The sequence below is a fragment of the Garra rufa genome, chromosome 17 (assembly GCF_049309525.1).
Source record: "Garra rufa chromosome 17, GarRuf1.0, whole genome shotgun sequence".
Classification (NCBI taxonomy): domain Eukaryota; kingdom Metazoa; phylum Chordata; class Actinopteri; order Cypriniformes; family Cyprinidae; genus Garra; species Garra rufa.
Genome location: NC_133377.1, coordinates 31349031 through 31367001, shown reverse-complemented (window position 1 = coordinate 31367001; position 17971 = coordinate 31349031). Strand labels below are relative to the sequence as shown.

The 17971-nt window shown below is 38.0% G+C and overlaps 1 protein-coding gene across 1 annotated transcript; it reads right to left on the bottom strand.

The window, feature by feature from the left end:
• Positions 1-12147: 12147 nt before the first annotated feature.
• Positions 12148-17811, bottom strand: psmd4a (proteasome 26S subunit ubiquitin receptor, non-ATPase 4a). Its single transcript, XM_073822201.1, has 10 exons — positions 17741-17811; positions 17021-17161; positions 16808-16922; positions 15826-15912; positions 15646-15714; positions 15332-15547; positions 14689-14797; positions 12858-12989; positions 12713-12765; positions 12148-12551 (listed from the first exon to the last, which is right to left on the bottom strand). The coding sequence occupies exons 1-10, from the start codon at positions 17764-17766 to the stop codon at positions 12381-12383; spliced, it is 1119 nt and encodes a 372-aa protein (XP_073678302.1). The 5' UTR covers positions 17767-17811; the 3' UTR covers positions 12148-12380.
• Positions 17812-17971: the final 160 nt, after the last annotated feature.

Below are 17971 nucleotides of genomic sequence, written 5' to 3'. Positions count from 1 at the left end.
CACTAGAAGTAAACGCTTTTGATTAATATTTCATGGTCGACTACACAAGAAACTCGGAGTGAATCTTCCCCCCTACCTAGTTTTGCAAGCAATTTTGTGACGATCATTAACATTCATTTTGTGCTTTTAAAATTATGAAACAAATCACTATTATAATGATAGTTTCTGTCATTATCAGAATAATCACCTGGAGAGTTGTGTTTGTCATGACACCTATGTAGTCTGAGTCGTTTGTCTGATTGTTTGGTAAAGGATAAGTTCACTTCCAGAACAGAAATTTACAGATAATTTACTCACCCCCTTGTCATCCAAGATGTTCATGTTTTTCTTTCTTCAGTCCTAAAGAAATTATGTTTTTTGATGAAAACATTTCAGGATTTGTCTTCATATAGTGGATTTCTATGGTGCCCGTGAGTTTGAACTTCCAAATTGCAATTTAAATGCAGCTTCAAAGGGCTCTACACGATCCCAGCTGAGAATCTAGTGAAAGGAACAGTTAATTTCTAAAAAAAACAAAGAAAATTTCAATTAATATACTTTTTAACCTCAAAAGCACATCTTGTCTAGCTAGCTAGTTAGGGTATGTCGAAAACTCCCATCTTATTTTCTCCTCCAACTTCAAAATCGCCCTACATACCTTGTATTGTATTGTTTGGTATAAATTTTTTTTAGAAAATAACATATTGTTTCACTAGATAAGACCCTTCTTCCCCGGCTGAACCCTTTGTAGCTGCATTTAAACTGCATTTTGGAAATTAAAATTCACGGGCACCATTGTAGTCCACTATATGGAGAAAAATCCTGAAATGTTTGCCTCAAACTGTTTCTTTACGACTGAAGCAAGTAAGACATGAACACCTTGGATGACAAGGTGGTGAGTAAATTATCTGTAAATGTTTGCTCTGGAAGTAAACTTCTTCTATATTCTTGTATATATAATAGTATATATAAGTATAGGTAAGGTAAAAATAAGCAAAACAAGTAACTATGAGTGTATACAAGTATAAAAATATTACAAGGATCATAATTGTATTTGCCTAATTTAGAGTTAATAAAGAATTAATTTTAATTAGTTTGCAGACTGTCCAACACAACAACTAAAACTCCATCACTGATGAAAAAAAAAATGTAAACTTGTAAAACTGATTAGAAATTAAATTAAATGGTTAGACACAAAGATGTTAGATTTGGCTTACAGTTACTTCCTTATTCTGTGCCATAGAGGTATGTCTGATATGTTTGGGCAGTTTCAGACTTGAGAAAGTTGCCATACAAGAGAGAGAAGGTGCAGGTATGGAGATTAAAGGTTGTATCAGCTATTTCTAGCCTGAAACATAAAGTGTCAAATTCAGCTGACCTTTCTTCACGATCCGCTCGCTGCCTGCCCCATAAATTGTCACAGATAAACAAACAGTGTTCCAACCAATCAGCGTCAGGGGTTTGGTATTGTGGACTTTCGTACTGGTGCAGGGATGTGAGGGAGGCGGAGCGAAAGTCCACAACACCAAACCCCTGACGCTGATTGGTTGGAACACTGTTTGTTTATCTGTGGAATAGTTGGTAGCGCCGGTTGTTTTTTTGGCATATCTCGGACCCTAGGCTGACCAGAGAGACGCGTTTTTTTCACAGACAATTTATGGGGCAGGCAGCGAGCGGATCGTGAAGAAAGGTCAGCTGAATATGTTTCAGGCTAGAAATCGCTGATACAACCTTTAAAAGTGAATCTAAAAAACAACAGTAAATAAAGTAAGTTTACCTTTTGCAGCAGTCAAGAGGTTCATCTTCAGGTCTTGACCAAGCAGTCTTCTATTTTCATTCTGAAACATAAAATATGTAGGCAGATTTAATAAAACATGCTCAAATCTTAACTTTAATATGATTAGAAACGCTGCTTGTAAAATAAAGGCACAACAGACACAATAATAATGGAATTAATATGCATAAATATTCTCCTTCAGAAAAGGTTTCTATTATGTTGTCATGTTTAACAATATATATCATGTTTTGCCTAGATTGCATTTGAAAACAGGTTTCTTTGCTAAAACTCTGGCACTTAAAAAGATAATTCACCCAAAGAATTTAAATTCTGTCATTAATTACTCACCCTCATGTCGTTCCAAACCTGTAAGACCTCATCTTCGTAACACAAATTAAGATATTTTTGATTAAATCTAAGAGCTTTCTGACCCTGCATAGACAGCAACACAACTATCATGATCAAGGCCCAGAAAAGTATTAAGGACATAAAATATATATAGTGTAAAAAATATATGCTCTTGAGTCAGCAGCATCACACGTATGCATCATGGTACTCCTATAAACATGCGCTGAAGACTGACACGGAAGAGATGAAATTGTTGAAAAAAAGTTGTTATTTTTGTTTTCTTTGCGCACAAAAAAGTATTCTCGGTTGAACCACTGATGTCACATGGACTATGTCAGTTGCGTTGCTGTCTATGCAGGGTCAGAAAGCTCCTGGATTTCATCAAAAATATCTTAACTTGTGTTCCGAAGAGGGTGAGTAATTAATAACAGAATTTAAATTTTTGGGTAAACTATCACTTTATTGTCTGAATGAGATCAGATATCTATTAGTGATTTGCTTTGAAGGAACTCTGTCTTTAAACTAATCTAATTTCTAAACTTACTAAATCAAATTTTTCCCTCTCACAGGCAATTCATAGGAGCATTTAAACTCAAACTATTTGGGTACCATGGATGGCAAGTTACCACCATGGAATACACATGGAAGCCATAACAGCAGGGTTCCCTATAATACAGGAGGGGAGCATCAGGAGGTAGGTTACAGTAATTATATTTCTGTACATTATGAGGAAAATTATGGTGAAAGAGCAGAAGAGTTCTCTCACAGTACCTGGCGCCGAACACAGCCAAAGTTAGGTGACAGCCAATCGTAGAGCTGAATAGCAACAATATTCGGTTGCATCCAGTTCCTCGTTTCTAAACTCAAATACCTCTTCTTTATTTTTAGGAGCATGACGTGATAGGAAACAGCTTTGCTGATGGAGAACCCATGACGTCACTGTCATCATGTATGAGTGGTGCATTTAAGGCTTTGTTACCAGATTACCATGAAACTTCTTCAGCTTTGTCAACAGACTCTGATACATTTTCCTATTCTCCTGATAATCGTTGTTTCGTTAAACCTGGCACTGAAGTGGATGAAAACATAGCAGTGGAGAGAAGGGAAAAAAGTGATTTTTTGAAAGACCCGTTGTGTGAAGCATATGGGACACATGAAAAGGTATATAACCCCATACACAGCATAACCATAATAAATGTTGTTTCTCCATTGTCACTTAATATCTTAATGTATTTTCATTTTTCACTGTCATTTAATGTCTTTTCACAGAACCAAGATTTGGACCAGGGAAATGGTAATTGGACATCAGTGATCAAAGATGCTCTAGAGATGAGTAATGGAATGGAAATGGAACAGACCTTATCCATGAATGAATCTGGCCCCCTAATAGACTATAATTCTATATATAAAGGACCTGAACCTGAGGTGAATTTTAGATTAAAGGACCACTATCAGATTGCAGGATCCAAAGATAATGAGAAGCAGGATGGGCAAAACATCCTTGAAAGGGTGGGTGCTGATATTTTCTGAAACAATGTAAAATAAGCCACAAAAGAACAAATATAAACTTATTGTTATATATTTCATCTATTTGCAGGGGAAAAATAAGGAGCCAAGCATTTTAGATGTTGGATCATCTCTAGGAAAAGAGGAACTAGGAATGGCTGGAATCAGAGAACATGAGCCAGGATTATTACCAGGATTTAACAGTACTTCATATGCTCCATTTTCTTCATCAGAAAGTTTTATGAAAAGTGAACACTTTCAAGGAATTCCTTTGGACAACCAATCTGTTGATCACACCCTCCAAGGAACAACACAAGGGCCGTCGGGCAAAGATGTCAGTCCTAGAAAAACTACGGGCACAAGTACTAGCTTCAAACGTGCAAAATTAAACAAAGAAACTGTTCCGGAAAGATCTACTGTATATGGTTTTCATCATCTTGATCTTCATAAGGGCTGTAACCAAGCAGAGGTTACAGATGGAAAAGCTTCTCAGGTTCATTCCTCACAGAATAATGTGCAAGACGAGAGGGTAAAGACAAGCAATCCGCATGTCTTTCAGACTACAGTAATGAAACAAAGTGCTGCATATCTGGCCAACAGTCAATACTCTGGCAGTAAGCTAAAAAAGCAAGTTAATGATCTTGTACCCACTCCAGGCTTAGTGGGCAGTCAAAACACAGCTGTGGATGAATGTGAAAACTATCCAACAAAAGAAAGGATCTCTGAGAAAAGTCTACCTAATGAGGCTAATAATTTTCAAGAGACATCTATTATTACCAAAACTGAACTCAGTTTAAAGCTAGGAACAAATGTTGCCCCTGAAGTTCAGAACTTTTCTTTAGTATCAGAGAGAGTTCCAGATCTTCCTGTTGTATCCAACAGAATTCACACTGATTATAAATGCAAAGATTCTCAGTTTGAATCAGTCGAAAGTGGCAAATTAAAGGAGAGCAATTCAAAAAATGTGACACTGATGCTTACCTCAACTTCTGCACATTCTACAGATGAATGTGATATTCATGTCCAAGGGAAACAAACCCCAGAATGTCTAAGTATGGCTGTTCTGCCTTTTAACGAAAATGTAAAAAACCCTGAAAGTAAAAAGGCATTTCTTAACATTACTTCAGAAAGCAGTATTCTTCCATCTACTGAGAATGTACAGGCAGCTCCACTTTCTCCAACATCAAGAAGTGATTGCTCCTCTCAGCATAACGCACAGAAAGCATTACAAACACATAAAAAAGCAAGAAAAAGAAAAAAATCTGAGCTTGAAGCATTAATTGGATCGACATATAAATCTATTAAAAGAGATGACCTTTCTGTGTATGGATCTGAAACATTAGACAGTGCTGTCAAACTAGACACAACAAGACACGAGGAACCAAATCAAAACATTTCAGTGGCTGATCATGAAAGCAATGCACCAAAAGAGGAGGACTCAATTAAAAATGTTGAATTAAACCCACCTACACCGAGGAAAAAAAGTCGAATGGCACAACTTGAACTAGTGGCAGATACAACAGAGACCTCACAAAAAGCAGATCATAGCTGCACTGAAGCCTCACAGGAAGAAGTACCATCAAATGCTAGAATCAACAGGAAAGCTGCTTCTAAAAGGAAACTGAAGAAAAAAACAAAGTTACAAAATGCTGCTACCCTTAGCAATCAGTGTTTGTCTCGAAGCACTGTTTTGTCCCCAGAAGAGGATTGTACATCACATTTTCAGGTCAGTGACACCACTCTGATAAAAGGAGTCAGTAATTCTCCAGTAAACCAACCTCCAAACTCTAGTTTAGAGTCCAGTTCAGAAAAATTACAAAAATCCAGAAAAAAGACTACAAAGCAAACACTACAAAAAGATGTTCCGACAACATTTTCAGAACTTGAGGCAGATGTAGTGGATGACAAATTGCATCAGAAAGAAAGAAGTCGTCCTATAAAAACTTCTAAAGGAAAAAATAAGAGTGCAACTAGTCTGCTGAATAGACAGTCTTCACTAGACTCTGAGGGTCAAACAGAATCTATTTCAACCTTAGTGACTGATTCTTCAAACATTCTAAGCCCTCAGAATAACCCAAAGAAATCAAATCAGAAGAAAAGAGCCCATATCAACAAAGCAGCAAAAACTCCCAATGTGTGTCCACAAGAGGATATGGAAAACATGATGAATTCCAAAACAACAGTGGTGAAAGCAAAAAGATCTCTGAAAAAGGTAACTAGAACAGATGACAATGAAACTACTCTTTTGGACATCAAGCTTTCTACAGGCCCTGTTAAGCAAGCAGATCCTGTTTCAAATGTAGACAATGAAGCCGAGTCTCCTGTTATTCTCAGCACACCAAGAAAGTCACCAAAAAAGAAATTGTCAGATATTAAATGTGAAGCAATACAATTGAATCCTCTCTCAGAATCTGATGACAGCATTCTGCAACCAACTATAGAAAGACTCAGAACAAGAAAAACACTGGACAAAAAAGTTTCTGCTCATTTGACTCCAGAAACAGACTTTTCAGGCATCAGCCAACGGAACACAGAAAAGACACTAAGAAAGAAAAGAAAGACAGACCACAAATTTGCAGAGGTACAAACATCCACTACTAGTCAACAGGACAGTGTCAGTTTACCGCCCTCAGAAGATTTTTCATCTATTGTGGTTTCAAATCCAGAAAAGACTGTGACACCCAGAGGATCTTTTAGAAACAAAACAAATGACAACCACTTGGCTGAAGAAACGTGCTTATCAGCAACTGTGACACAAGACAGTTCTATTTTATCTGCAAAGATTGACTCTTCAAACAGTTTAAGACTAAGTAGCACACTGAAAAAGACAAGAAAAAAGACTGCAACCAAAATCAAAAACGAGGTAGCAGAAATACTCATTGTAAACCAGCATGAAGATTTGGTCTCAGCACCCTCAAAATCCAGTGGAAACATAGTGGCATCCAGTTCACAAATGACTTTAGAAGAAAAAAGAACTGTGGAAAAGGCAATTGGACAGGAAGTGAAGGATGGCCATGCAGTCCCTCTTTTCGAAATGCAGGCTTCAGTTCACAGCACAGCAAAAAAATCTAAGAAAATGTCTGACATTAAACATGAAATGGTACCTGAACCTGCAGTTGACCAAACAATGCAACAAGAAATGCAACCACTTGTTTCTGCAGCAGAGACAGAAATGGACAATTCATATGTTATCAAACAAAAGAAGACAAAAGTGAAAATGAAAAGACAGCCTAAAAAGACCACTAAAGGCAAAACACATGTTACCCAAGCAATCAGCAATATTAGAGAACAGTCTACTGTGCAGCAAGAAAATTCAGTTTCAAACAGCAAGACAAATTCTGTCTCGAGTGAAACAGCTGAAAGTCATGTGGAAAATCAGGTTTCCATCACTACTGAAGATGTTGCAAGCCCTCCGAGGTCAATGAAGAAGACAAAGAAAACACAAAGCAATATCCTAGAACTGGCTCACAGAGAGGGTAAAATGTCAGATGTCCCATCTGTTGTGAGAGATGTACCCTCTGAGAATTTTGAAACAGACAGAAATGTTCCTAAGAAGAAATCCAAAAATTCCATGGAAATTGTAGAAACACATGGATTTGGTAGTGTTTCTTTGTCTCAAGACAAAAACACTGGATCGGATGAGGCAGGTGTCATGGTCACTATTACACAAGTTGAAGATTTCTGTAAATTTTCTGATGGTCAGACTTTAGGATCACAGCAGCCTGAAAAAGATGCTACTGTAGTTGATCAAAAAGACCTTAAAGCCACAAAAAAACCTAAGAAAAAGGGTAGAAAAGCTGGTCGAAAGAAAAGAAAGTTGGCATGCCTGTTAACTCAAACAGTTAAAGAAGAGGAATGTAAAGACAACACACAAATTCAAATTTCTGAGAACTCACAGAGGATAACAGACATTCCAGAAGAACCAGTACTGAAATTAAGAAAATCAACCCGCACACAAAAAATAAACTCAGATCCAGTGGTTGAGAATTTGTCAACAGAATGCAAGAGCACAGTGTCTTTAGACATCACTGAAGAGACTTGTTCCAGTTCCATGCAGGCTGCTGAATTTGAAGACCAAAACACTGTTGAGAAAATGCCACTAAGACGAGGAAGACCCCCTTCAAAGAAAAACAAGAAAAAGAAATTATTTGTAGCACATTTAGAAGATAACACCTCTCCATCTGTCCAGATCTCAAATCTCTCTCCATGTCAAGACAGCACAGAAAGTGCCGCTGATATTGAAGACCAATACACTGATGAGAAAAAGACACTAAGACAAGGAAAACTCCCTTCAAAGAAAAGCAAGAAAGAGAAGTTACTTGTAGCAGACTTAGAAGATGACACCTCTCCATCTGTCCAGATCTCAGATCTCTCTCCATGTCAAGACAACACAGAAAATACTGTCGAAGCAGCTGCAAGTCCAGAAAAGCAGAAAATTATGGATAATAATTTTATTGTTACCAAACAACTGGGGACTGACCCCCCAGAATTGCTTCAGAGTACTGCTGATCCCTTGTCTCAGAGCATGCCTACATCTTTTAATGAGGAAGGCAAAACATCTTTACCTTTGCCTGGGACAGAGAATAAACAGGAACTCTCTAAAGAAACTGCTAAAGAAGATGATGATTTGCTGGCAGATATAAAGATTGAGAATAAGGGAACAATTAAAGTACTGAAAGGAAGAAAACGTGGTCGGAAGAGACGAAAACACTTTGTTGAACCAGCCAAAAGTTTACTGACAAAGTTCAATATAACTAGTGGATGCTCCACTGAGGACCAAAATAATGTAGTCACACCAGAGAAAAATGATAATGAGAAAACCAAGTTAGGCAATGTAGAAATGATCTCACCAATAACTGCAGGGGCCTACAAGATAACACCAAAAACAGACGTCCTATGCATTTCTCCCACTGACCTATCCTCCAATTTAAAGAAAGAAGTCAATAAGTACAAAGTGGAAGAACATATTGCTGAGCCAAGTGAAAAAGATTCATTTGAGGTTTCTGTGCAACCCTATAATAGAGTCTCAATAGGGATTTGTAATTTAATTTCTAGTAATGTGGTCAAGGAGGAGTCAGAACAAATTTCTCTGGATACGAAAACTAAACCCAACATTACTCAGAAAGCAGATGTACTAAGATTGGAAACATCAGGAGAAAAAGTACTTGATATCTCACCTGAGCCAGACAATGCACTTCAACCCTACACAGAACAGAAGGTGGATGGTTTCACACAGGATAGCGAACACTGCACTGTAATGCCAAACAAAGTGACTAATAACAGGATGGTAAGATCCAAGTCTAAAGAAATAGTGAAGAAACCTCTCACATGCAAATACTGTGGTGTTTCCTTTCGGCACATTACAGCATTCACCATTCATAGACGCATTCATACAGGTGACAAACCCTACAAATGCAAGACCTGTGGAAAAACCTTTGCTCAACTGTCAAAACTAAAGTCCCACCGTAAAGTACATACACAGGATACCTCTTTTCCTTGCCCTTGCTGTAGCCAAAGGTTTTTGCAAAAAGATGATTTGCTATGTCATTTTAAACTCCACCTGCAGGAATCAAAAACAAACAGTGAACAACAGAAGCACATAAAGAGCAAGAGAACTACTTCAAACAATTACGGGTGCCTTATTTGCAAGAAAAACTTTGTAAGCCACGTCAAATTGCAGAGTCACATGCAAGCGCATGAAGCGGAGAAGTCCTTGACTTGTAAAGACTGCGGAAAGACATTTTGGAAGCAATCAAGCCTAACAGCTCATGAAAAAACCCACTGGCCTGTTAAACCATATGCTTGCTCGATTTGTGGAAAAGGCTTTAACCAACTTAAAGCTCTAAAAAAGCATTCTCAAGATCATGCTGGTGAGACACCTTTCTCCTGCTTTCACTGCGGTCATGGATTCAGTGCCCTGTCTGCACTTAGGATGCACCAGGCATCCAAAACATGCATCGCAAGGAAAAATAATGAAGCGAGCAATAACATTGAGGGCTTCATTGTAAGTCAAGGAGTTGATGGTCAAGTGAACACACCAGTATTCTTTAAGTGTCAAATATGCAAACAGCTTTTCAGAAAATGGTGCCAGTACACTCTCCACCTTCAAACACACACCAACTCTCCCCCATACATTTGTTTTTCCTGTGGACAGTGTTATGAGAAGGATTCAGAGATGAATGTTCATTGTGAGGTGTGTTGCCAGTCAAGTGGGGAGGAAAAGATTTGTGGTGCATCACTCACCGAAATCATGCAAGGGGTTACCCAAATCTACCCTTTAAAGTGTACCACATCTCAGAGTTCCCAAACGGCAACCATCTCAGAACAGCTCCGGCAACTGCCTCAACTGATGGATGTGGAACCTATACAAACAAGAGATACAGATCTTTCAAAACATTCTAAAACTTATTCCACCCATTCACCAGTCAAGCTTCCAAATGCTCAATCACCTGCTTGTTCTGATGTTAACCGTACTTCCCCAAGTAGCCCTCTAGAATGCATTGAAATCACTCAGAGTCTTTGGAAATTTAAATGTTCACGTTGTGGTCAGCGATTTGAGACGTACAGGTCTTTGAGTGCTCATCTGCAAACACATGCTCCTGGTTTCAGATATACTTGCTCACATTGTGGACAGTTCTTCGAAAGGTGGAGTAAACTATGGTTCCATCAGCAACATCATCGCCTAAAAAGACGATGCTATTCCTGTACGCAGTGCAATCTGCAGTTTCGCTTTTTTAGCTCTTTTAGAGAGCATATGGTCGACCATGCGGGGCAGAGGCCATATGCTTGTCCGCTCTGTCCCAAAACCTTCATTCAGGAGGCAAGCTTACATGCTCACCAATGTGAGTCTCATAAACTTTGTAAAAGACTTAAATGTGATGTCTGTTCTAAGACTTTCAGTAGTTTGAGAAACCTAATCAAGCACAGTCTTCTGCACAATGGTTCTACCTCTCACACTTGTCTATTTTGCAATCTCTCATTCACAAATACAAGAGTCTTAAAGGAACACTTGAAAACGCACACCACATACCATGGACCGGACCTCCCTGATATTCCATCAAAGCCACTTGATTTTCCTCACAAATGCAAACGGTGTACAGCTAGCTTCTCAACTGGAGATTTGCTCTACGCTCATCAGATACGCCATTCTAGAGATGCAAAGACTCACATCCGTCCAGCAGTGGTACCTACCTCAAAACAGTCTGATTCTTGTCAGAATGACACACCATCTACCCCACCGCCCACTCGCAGGAATCATATATCAAACCTCAATCTTGATGGCATACCCGACGATGACAGGCTGTATGTTTATTCCCACCCTGACCAGCTCTACGTGTCCCCTAGTCGCAGAGCACAGCTTCCGGTCATTAATTTAGACCCTGATGAGCCAGAGGAGATCTCAGACTCTCAAAACCCTGGTCCTGAACTTCCAAACAGTGAAATCACTTCTCAGTCTGACAGTACACACCTACCTCAGGCCACTTCAGATCAGGAAACTCCCAACCGAAATTCAAGTGAAAGCATAAAGATGATGGCAAATGATCAACATAACTACAGCCGCAAGTATCAGAGAAGCCCTACATTTGTGGAGACAAGTGTTGACATGGAAGTAGAAACGCCTGCTCAAGAAGAGGCGGAGGAGAGTTTTGAATGCGCAGACTGTACTGAAAAAATAACCAGCGTGTTGGGCCTTTATGAACATTACATACTTCATGCAATGGGAGATGCATATGTACAAGTACACTGATCATTGATAATGCTAGAAGGCAGACGTTTTCCAACGTATTATGCTTTAAATGAATGTTTTGACACAAATATGTGTTATGATGACACGGTTATCTGTTTTACAGTTCCAGTGTTTAAAGCCAAAATTGGCGGAATGTTTTTCTTGAACACATATGGGAAAAAATTAGCTTCTAACATGCTTTTTCAACCCTCGGGTTCATTCAGTTTGAAAAGTGTTGTCCACTAGCCACTCCTACTGTAGATACTATATTACTGGAGTCATGTCACTATGCCTTATCTCAGTGATCTCTGTACTGCCATTCAACATCTCCTTTTGTGCCTTCATTGATAGTTATGGTTTTTTAAAAGATCTGTAAATGGATATAAATAAGTCTATATAACCCCACAACCACTGTCCTTTCTCTGTAAAAATCTCCTGGTTACATTTTTAACACCTTTTAAAATTCAATTTTGTAATATTGAGAGATGGTTCAATGTAGGTTAACCTTGAGCGTTTATAATATGAATGTCTGAATAGGACATAAATATACTGTATATTGTAAAAATGTGTAGATCTTGAGAACATTTCTGGAAAATAATGGCTTTGAAAAGATTCTTTGCTTTTTCGATTTTCTTTCATTTTTTCTAAATAAAGCAAAAACTACGTCACATGTACTATTTTCATTATTTTGTTAAAAATCGTACTGACAAGCCAAGGTAAAACATGTTCCTAAGCAAAATAACAAACTGTAAGGCTTCTAATCAGTTGTCATGTTTTAATGGCAATAGAAAAAAAGCAGAAACTGTTCAGATTACATGAGTTTATCAAATATTTAATCAATTGTGCACAGAGCAGAAGGGGGAAAAGATTGTTAGCAAGCTATGTGTGAATTTTTGAGGTACCACACAACATTGCAGTAATTTGGTAGTGCATGTCGTAGCAACTCCATTTGCATCTAAAACTGCTTTTATAAGGACTTCTGATGGCCACGTCTTGAATTAACTCATTTCACATGTCAAATGGCTTGTACATCAATCACAAAATTTATTTCTTCTTCTCATCATCTTTTTTCCCCTCTTGTTTGTTACCACTCTGAGAGGCCAGGGAGCCCATGGCATTGCGGATGGCCTCATTGTTGGGATCAACACCAGGTAGATTCTCCAGGACACTTTGGAGGAATTCTGGGTCCTGCATTACATCATAATCATCCTCTTCCTGTAGAATCAGTTAAAAAGAGCAAGAGAAAATGGAAATATGAGGAAACAGTGTTCTAAGGAAAATACATGGGTATATATAACTGCAATTTTCAGTAGACTATAGAAGTTTGATTTCTCAGTATCCTGAGACTGTGCCCAGCAGGCAATATTTTTAATTACCTTAGATTCTGCAGTGTCCATTGGAGCTCCCGTATCCATTGATTCTCCATATTCTGACATAAGAAGGATAATAATCAATAGTACATACTATGTTCAACACAGAGCATATTCCAAGACTAAGAAGGTACAAGAAGGCGGCACAAACCTCCACCTGCCAGGGACATCTGCATGGCATAGGCTATTTGCTCCTCCTCTGTCATGCTGCTGAAGTCTGGCAGTGCTGCCACACGGCTTTCAGGCTGAGAGGTAGACATCTTCAAAAGAGCTTCCTCCGATTCTAAAAGAGAGAACAAAAGTGGAACAGAAAATCAGGACTTTCTTGCAATTGGAATCAACTAAAAGGTAAAGAATCAAAATATGGAGGTGAAGAATGACAAATATTTTTAATAATGAAAGCAAACATCAATGCAATTTTACTATGCATCAATAACTGAAAAAGTTATTTAGAATTAGGACCATGTTAAAGTGACTATGAAAGACTAAAAGCTAATACATGCTTTATGCTGCCAGATTGTGTAATACCAGTATCTACCAGTAGGGGTCGGGCTAATACACAAGTAACATAAAGACTTGTATGGCTTAACATAATGGAAATGATGTCCCTTAGTAAAATATGAGGTTGAAAACCTATGAAACACTTGCGCTATTTTTGCTATTTTTACCATAACACAACTCGGAATAAGAAACTTTGAAAATAAAACACTGATACGATGTCACATTGTGCGGTTTTTGGCTGTAATTTTCACTGCTTTCCTAGCCATAAGAAGAGGATAAAAGAATTGGAAGATGACTGTGGACGAATAAAACTTCCTAAAGACCCACGTCTATGTTCTCTCCACTTTAGCCCTGATGCCTTTGAGGCTTTTAATAGACCACAAATACTGAAAAGGGCTTGCAAATGATGTAAACATGCCAATGCTTGTCATTACACCGCAACCACTGAAGGAGTGTTTTAGCACTGATTTCACGTGATATCCAGGGTCGTTTAGACTCTTTGTGGGGAAAATCTATGGTGCGGCATTTGGTTTAAGCCTACACTTTTATCCATCGCCACCTATAAGCTCTTTCACTAGCTGTGGTCATCATATAAATATTTTATTTTGCGAGTTGTGTATTCCGAGTTGTGTTGCGGTAAAAATAACAACAGTGCCAGTAATTCACTGAGTGCAACCGTTTTCGTAAACAAAATAATGACGGCCCCCATAGTCCAAAATATTTATATAGCAATGTGATTTTTTTTTTTAAATAACAAATATTTAATGGGCTTTCTACTTACATATTTCAGTAAGAGACAACACTTACATCATATTAAGCCTTACAAGTCTCAAAAGAGAAGTTCACTTCCAGAACAAACATTAACAGATAATTTACTCACCCCCTTGTCATCCAAGATATTCATGTCTTTCTTTTTTCAGTCGTAAAGAAATTATTTAAGCAAAACATTTCAGGATTTCTCTCCGTATAGTGGACTTCTATGGTGCCCACAAGTTTGAACTTATAAAATGCAGCTTCACATGGCTCTAAACACCCTTTACAAACAAAAACAAAAAAACAAAAAAAAAGGGTAATGTGATGTAGGAAGATTTTAAATTTGAAAGAAAATGAGGTGGGAGTTTTTCAACATTCCCCAACTGTCATGAACCACAGTACACAGAGTTCACGCAGAGCTAGACAAGACAAGCATTTGAGGTTAAAAAGTTTAGAGCCCTTTGAAGCTGCATTTAAACTGCTTTTTGGAAGTTCAAACTCGCAGACACTATAGAAGTCCACTATATGGAGAGAAATCCTAAAATGTTTTCCTCAAAAAACTATTTCTTTTCAACTAAAGAAAGAAAGTGAAAGTGGAAGTGAACTTCTCTTTTAATACCCAGGGTTCCTTTTAACATTTTTGTACATTTTACAGTGTACCCAATGCTAGCCCAGAGCCACTATGCCCAGCATCCATCACTATTTTGAACATTCAAGCACATCCTTACCGTCAGCAGTTGAGGTGGGAATGCCAGCCTCAGCTGCTGATTGGGCGGCTGCCCTACGAGCCTCCTCTTCCTGCCTCTGCCTTTGTTCCTCCATAGATACACGCAGAGCCTGTGGATCAAGAGCAACTTAAATATCTCCCCTTACAATGTCATCACAATAAATCAAGTGAGATTGAACTAAAAATACAAAAAAAAGTTGCTTTAAAAAAAACAAAGTTAAAGCATCACAGAGCTTCAGTGTTCACTGTTACTTCAGTTTTCAGTGTTACTCATAGATTTTGCATAATAAACATATGTATCCACATCCGGTTCATAAGCCATGGTGGGGAATAACGAGAATAATAATGAAGTAAATGGTAAAACTGTTGTTCATAATTAAGATAATACATTAAAATAATATGGTAAGACACACCAGTTTGCAATATTAAGCAGCAAAACAAGCTATTTTGTACAGCTAAAAAATAGCTGGATGTGGATGAGACCAGAAGCCAGACATTACATTTACAAACGCATGTGACCGCTCTTACAGAAAAAAATAAAGGTGGATAAGTAGTTTCACTTGTAAATAAATGACACATTTCTCCTATACAGTTATGGATACATTCTTCAGTGCAGTTATATCAGAGTTAAATTTGCATCTTACCAGGGCCAATTCTGGGTCTGCACTTGGGTCCACTCCAAACTCAAAGTCACTTGCACCTAGGCCCATCATGGTGCCACCCTCACCAGCCAGGATGGGTGAAGACAGAAGAGCATCAGCCAGGCTGGGCCCAGGAGGCACTGTGACCAGATGAGAACCTGTGCCTTCCTTTCCATTCAGAGTGTTCACAAATGCAGTCAGCTTCTCTGTGTTCGCCTCCTGAACAGATTGATTAAAAGAGACAATATTGAAACATCAAAGCAAGAAAATCAGAAAGATTTTAAAGTGGTCAAATAAAAAAGTTTTTTGCCGGTCACCTCTTCTCCGAAATTGATCACATCTACATTAACCTTTTCTTTTTTCAACCGCTTTGCCAATTTCACCAGCTGGAAAGGATTTGGTGAAAAAAAAACTTTCACAGTTTGACCAACAACAAAAGATGAAATGCTTTTGTAATTCATGAATAATAAAAAACAATAACAACAAAAAAAACATACATCTTTTTCGTTGTCCTCTACCGGGCTGCCCACAAAAGCAACAATCCTCATCTTGTGGTTCTTGCCTTGTCTATGCTTTAATGCCAACTAGATGAAGACAAATGTGAATGTTAGCAGATTAAAATACCACTTTCAAGTACTCCCCAAAGCCTGTTTTACCTTTTTCCCTCTGTGGAACACACAGGAACTATCTTTGAGTGAACGACACTACACTACCAGTCAAAAGGATTCATGCTTTTTCAAGAATTCTGCCTGCAGTTATTTGATCCAAAATACAGCAAAACCAGTAAGTGTGAAATATTTTTACTATTTAAAATAACTGTTTTCAATTTTAATATTTCAAAATGTAATTTATTCCTGTGATTAAAGCTAAATATTCAGCATCATTACTCCAAGTTCAGTGTCACATGATCCTTCAGAAATCATTCTAATATGATTATAATAATTATTATCATTATTTAAATCAGTTGAGTATTTTTTTTTTCAGGATTCTTTGATTAACAAAAAGATACAAAGACCAGCATTTATCTGAAATAAAAAGCTTTTGTAACATTATACGCTATACCATTCAAAAGCTTTGAGTCAGTATACATTTTTTTTTTTTTTTTTGGAAAGATATATCTGCTGTTCTACTGAACTCTCTATTTATCAAAGAAACTTGAAAAAAATGTACTCAGCTGTTTACATCATAATAATAAACGTTTTTGAGCAGCAAATCCGAATGATTTCTGAAGGATAGTGTGACTGGAGTAATGATGCTAAAAATTCAGCTTTAAAATCACAGGAAAAAAATACATTTTAAAATATATTCAAATAGAAAAATGGTTATTTTAAACAGTAACAATGTTTCAAAATTGTACTGTTTTTGCTGTATTTGGATCAAATAAATGCAGGCTTGGTGAGCAGAAGAGACTTCTTTAAACAACATTAAAAATCTTTTGACTTGTAGTGTACCCCTTTAGGCATCTATGAATGTACTTACATGTGCCACTCTTATGCTAGTGCAGAAGGAGATTGTTCCATGCGGCTGAACAGCATGGAGCTTTGAGAGAATGCGGCCCGAGTCTGGTGTTAAAGTCGTGAGGACCTCACAATTACTGCAGCAAACCAAAAATATGTTATTACATGCAAACAGCACTATTGTCTGACAGATCATACATATATAAAAAATAAAACACAACACAGACACACTTACTTTGCCATTGTGATTAGGCCCACATTGTTCTCAGGGTTACTACGAGTCTTTGAGTGACAGACAATGTTGACAGCATCCTGCTGTGCCTGTAACCTGGTGGGCAGGAAATCGCCATTCCTCATGTATTCACTGTTATCCACACTGTAAAGACGTATAAAGAAAATAATCATGTTTTCGTCGTGTATACAAGTGTAAGAGCATAAACCGAGTGCTGACACTCGCAAGGGATATAAAATCCTAGTCCTTGTTAATATTAACGTACATAACAAACAGAGTAAATAAACTTGTTCCTCAGTGGAAACTGCTTTAGATAAATGTCAATGAATCGAAACCAAGTCAGCTGCCTGTCTAGACCTCTTTTGAGGGCGTTATACAAACAACACAGCTCATTGGTGTCTGAGACACAGACGGTTTCGCTTTATGACAATTCTAGAAGACTAAATAAGACTGAGTACACTAATAAGTGATAATAGTTTGTGTCATAAGTGTGTTTTTGTGTTAGTGGTCTGTTTCTTTATTACAGAGCTACGTGCTGAATAATGACTCAGGAGAATGTCAGTCTAACCAGAAACCGACTGTTAAATACTTTTATATGCTCTTAACCAAGGGCTCAAAAGCGTGACAGAACAAAAAAAACCCGTGTTTACAGTAACTCTGAGGAGTAATGACTATTTAAAAAGCGCAAAAATATCTTAAACAACGCATTTGTTCGTTTCTTACCAGACCATAGTACTTTCGAGCCCCATCTTGGAAATCCTGTAGTCCGTTTCCCGAAGTCGACGACGTCGCTGATTGGCTTACACACTGACGAGATTTGTAACAGCAAAGCTGATTGGCTGACAGTTCCGTCGGTACTTCGGTTTTACAGGACGCGGTGTTGAAATGTCTTTGTCGCGCCCACATGTGGTGGGAGTTCGCGTTGCCGAGGACGTTTCTAAATACAGGTAAGTG

Coding starts and splice junctions, on each gene's coding strand:
- psmd4a (XM_073822201.1), bottom strand. CDS start 17,766: ATGGGGCTCGAAAGTACTATGGTCTG. Junction 14,798..15,331: donor CAGACCCAGAATTGGCCCTG/GTAAGATGCAAA, acceptor CTTGATCCACAG/GCTCTGCGTGTATCTATGGA. Junction 12,766..12,857: donor GATGTCCCTGGCAGGTGGAG/GTTTGTGCCGCC, acceptor TTCTTATGTCAG/AATATGGAGAATCAATGGAT.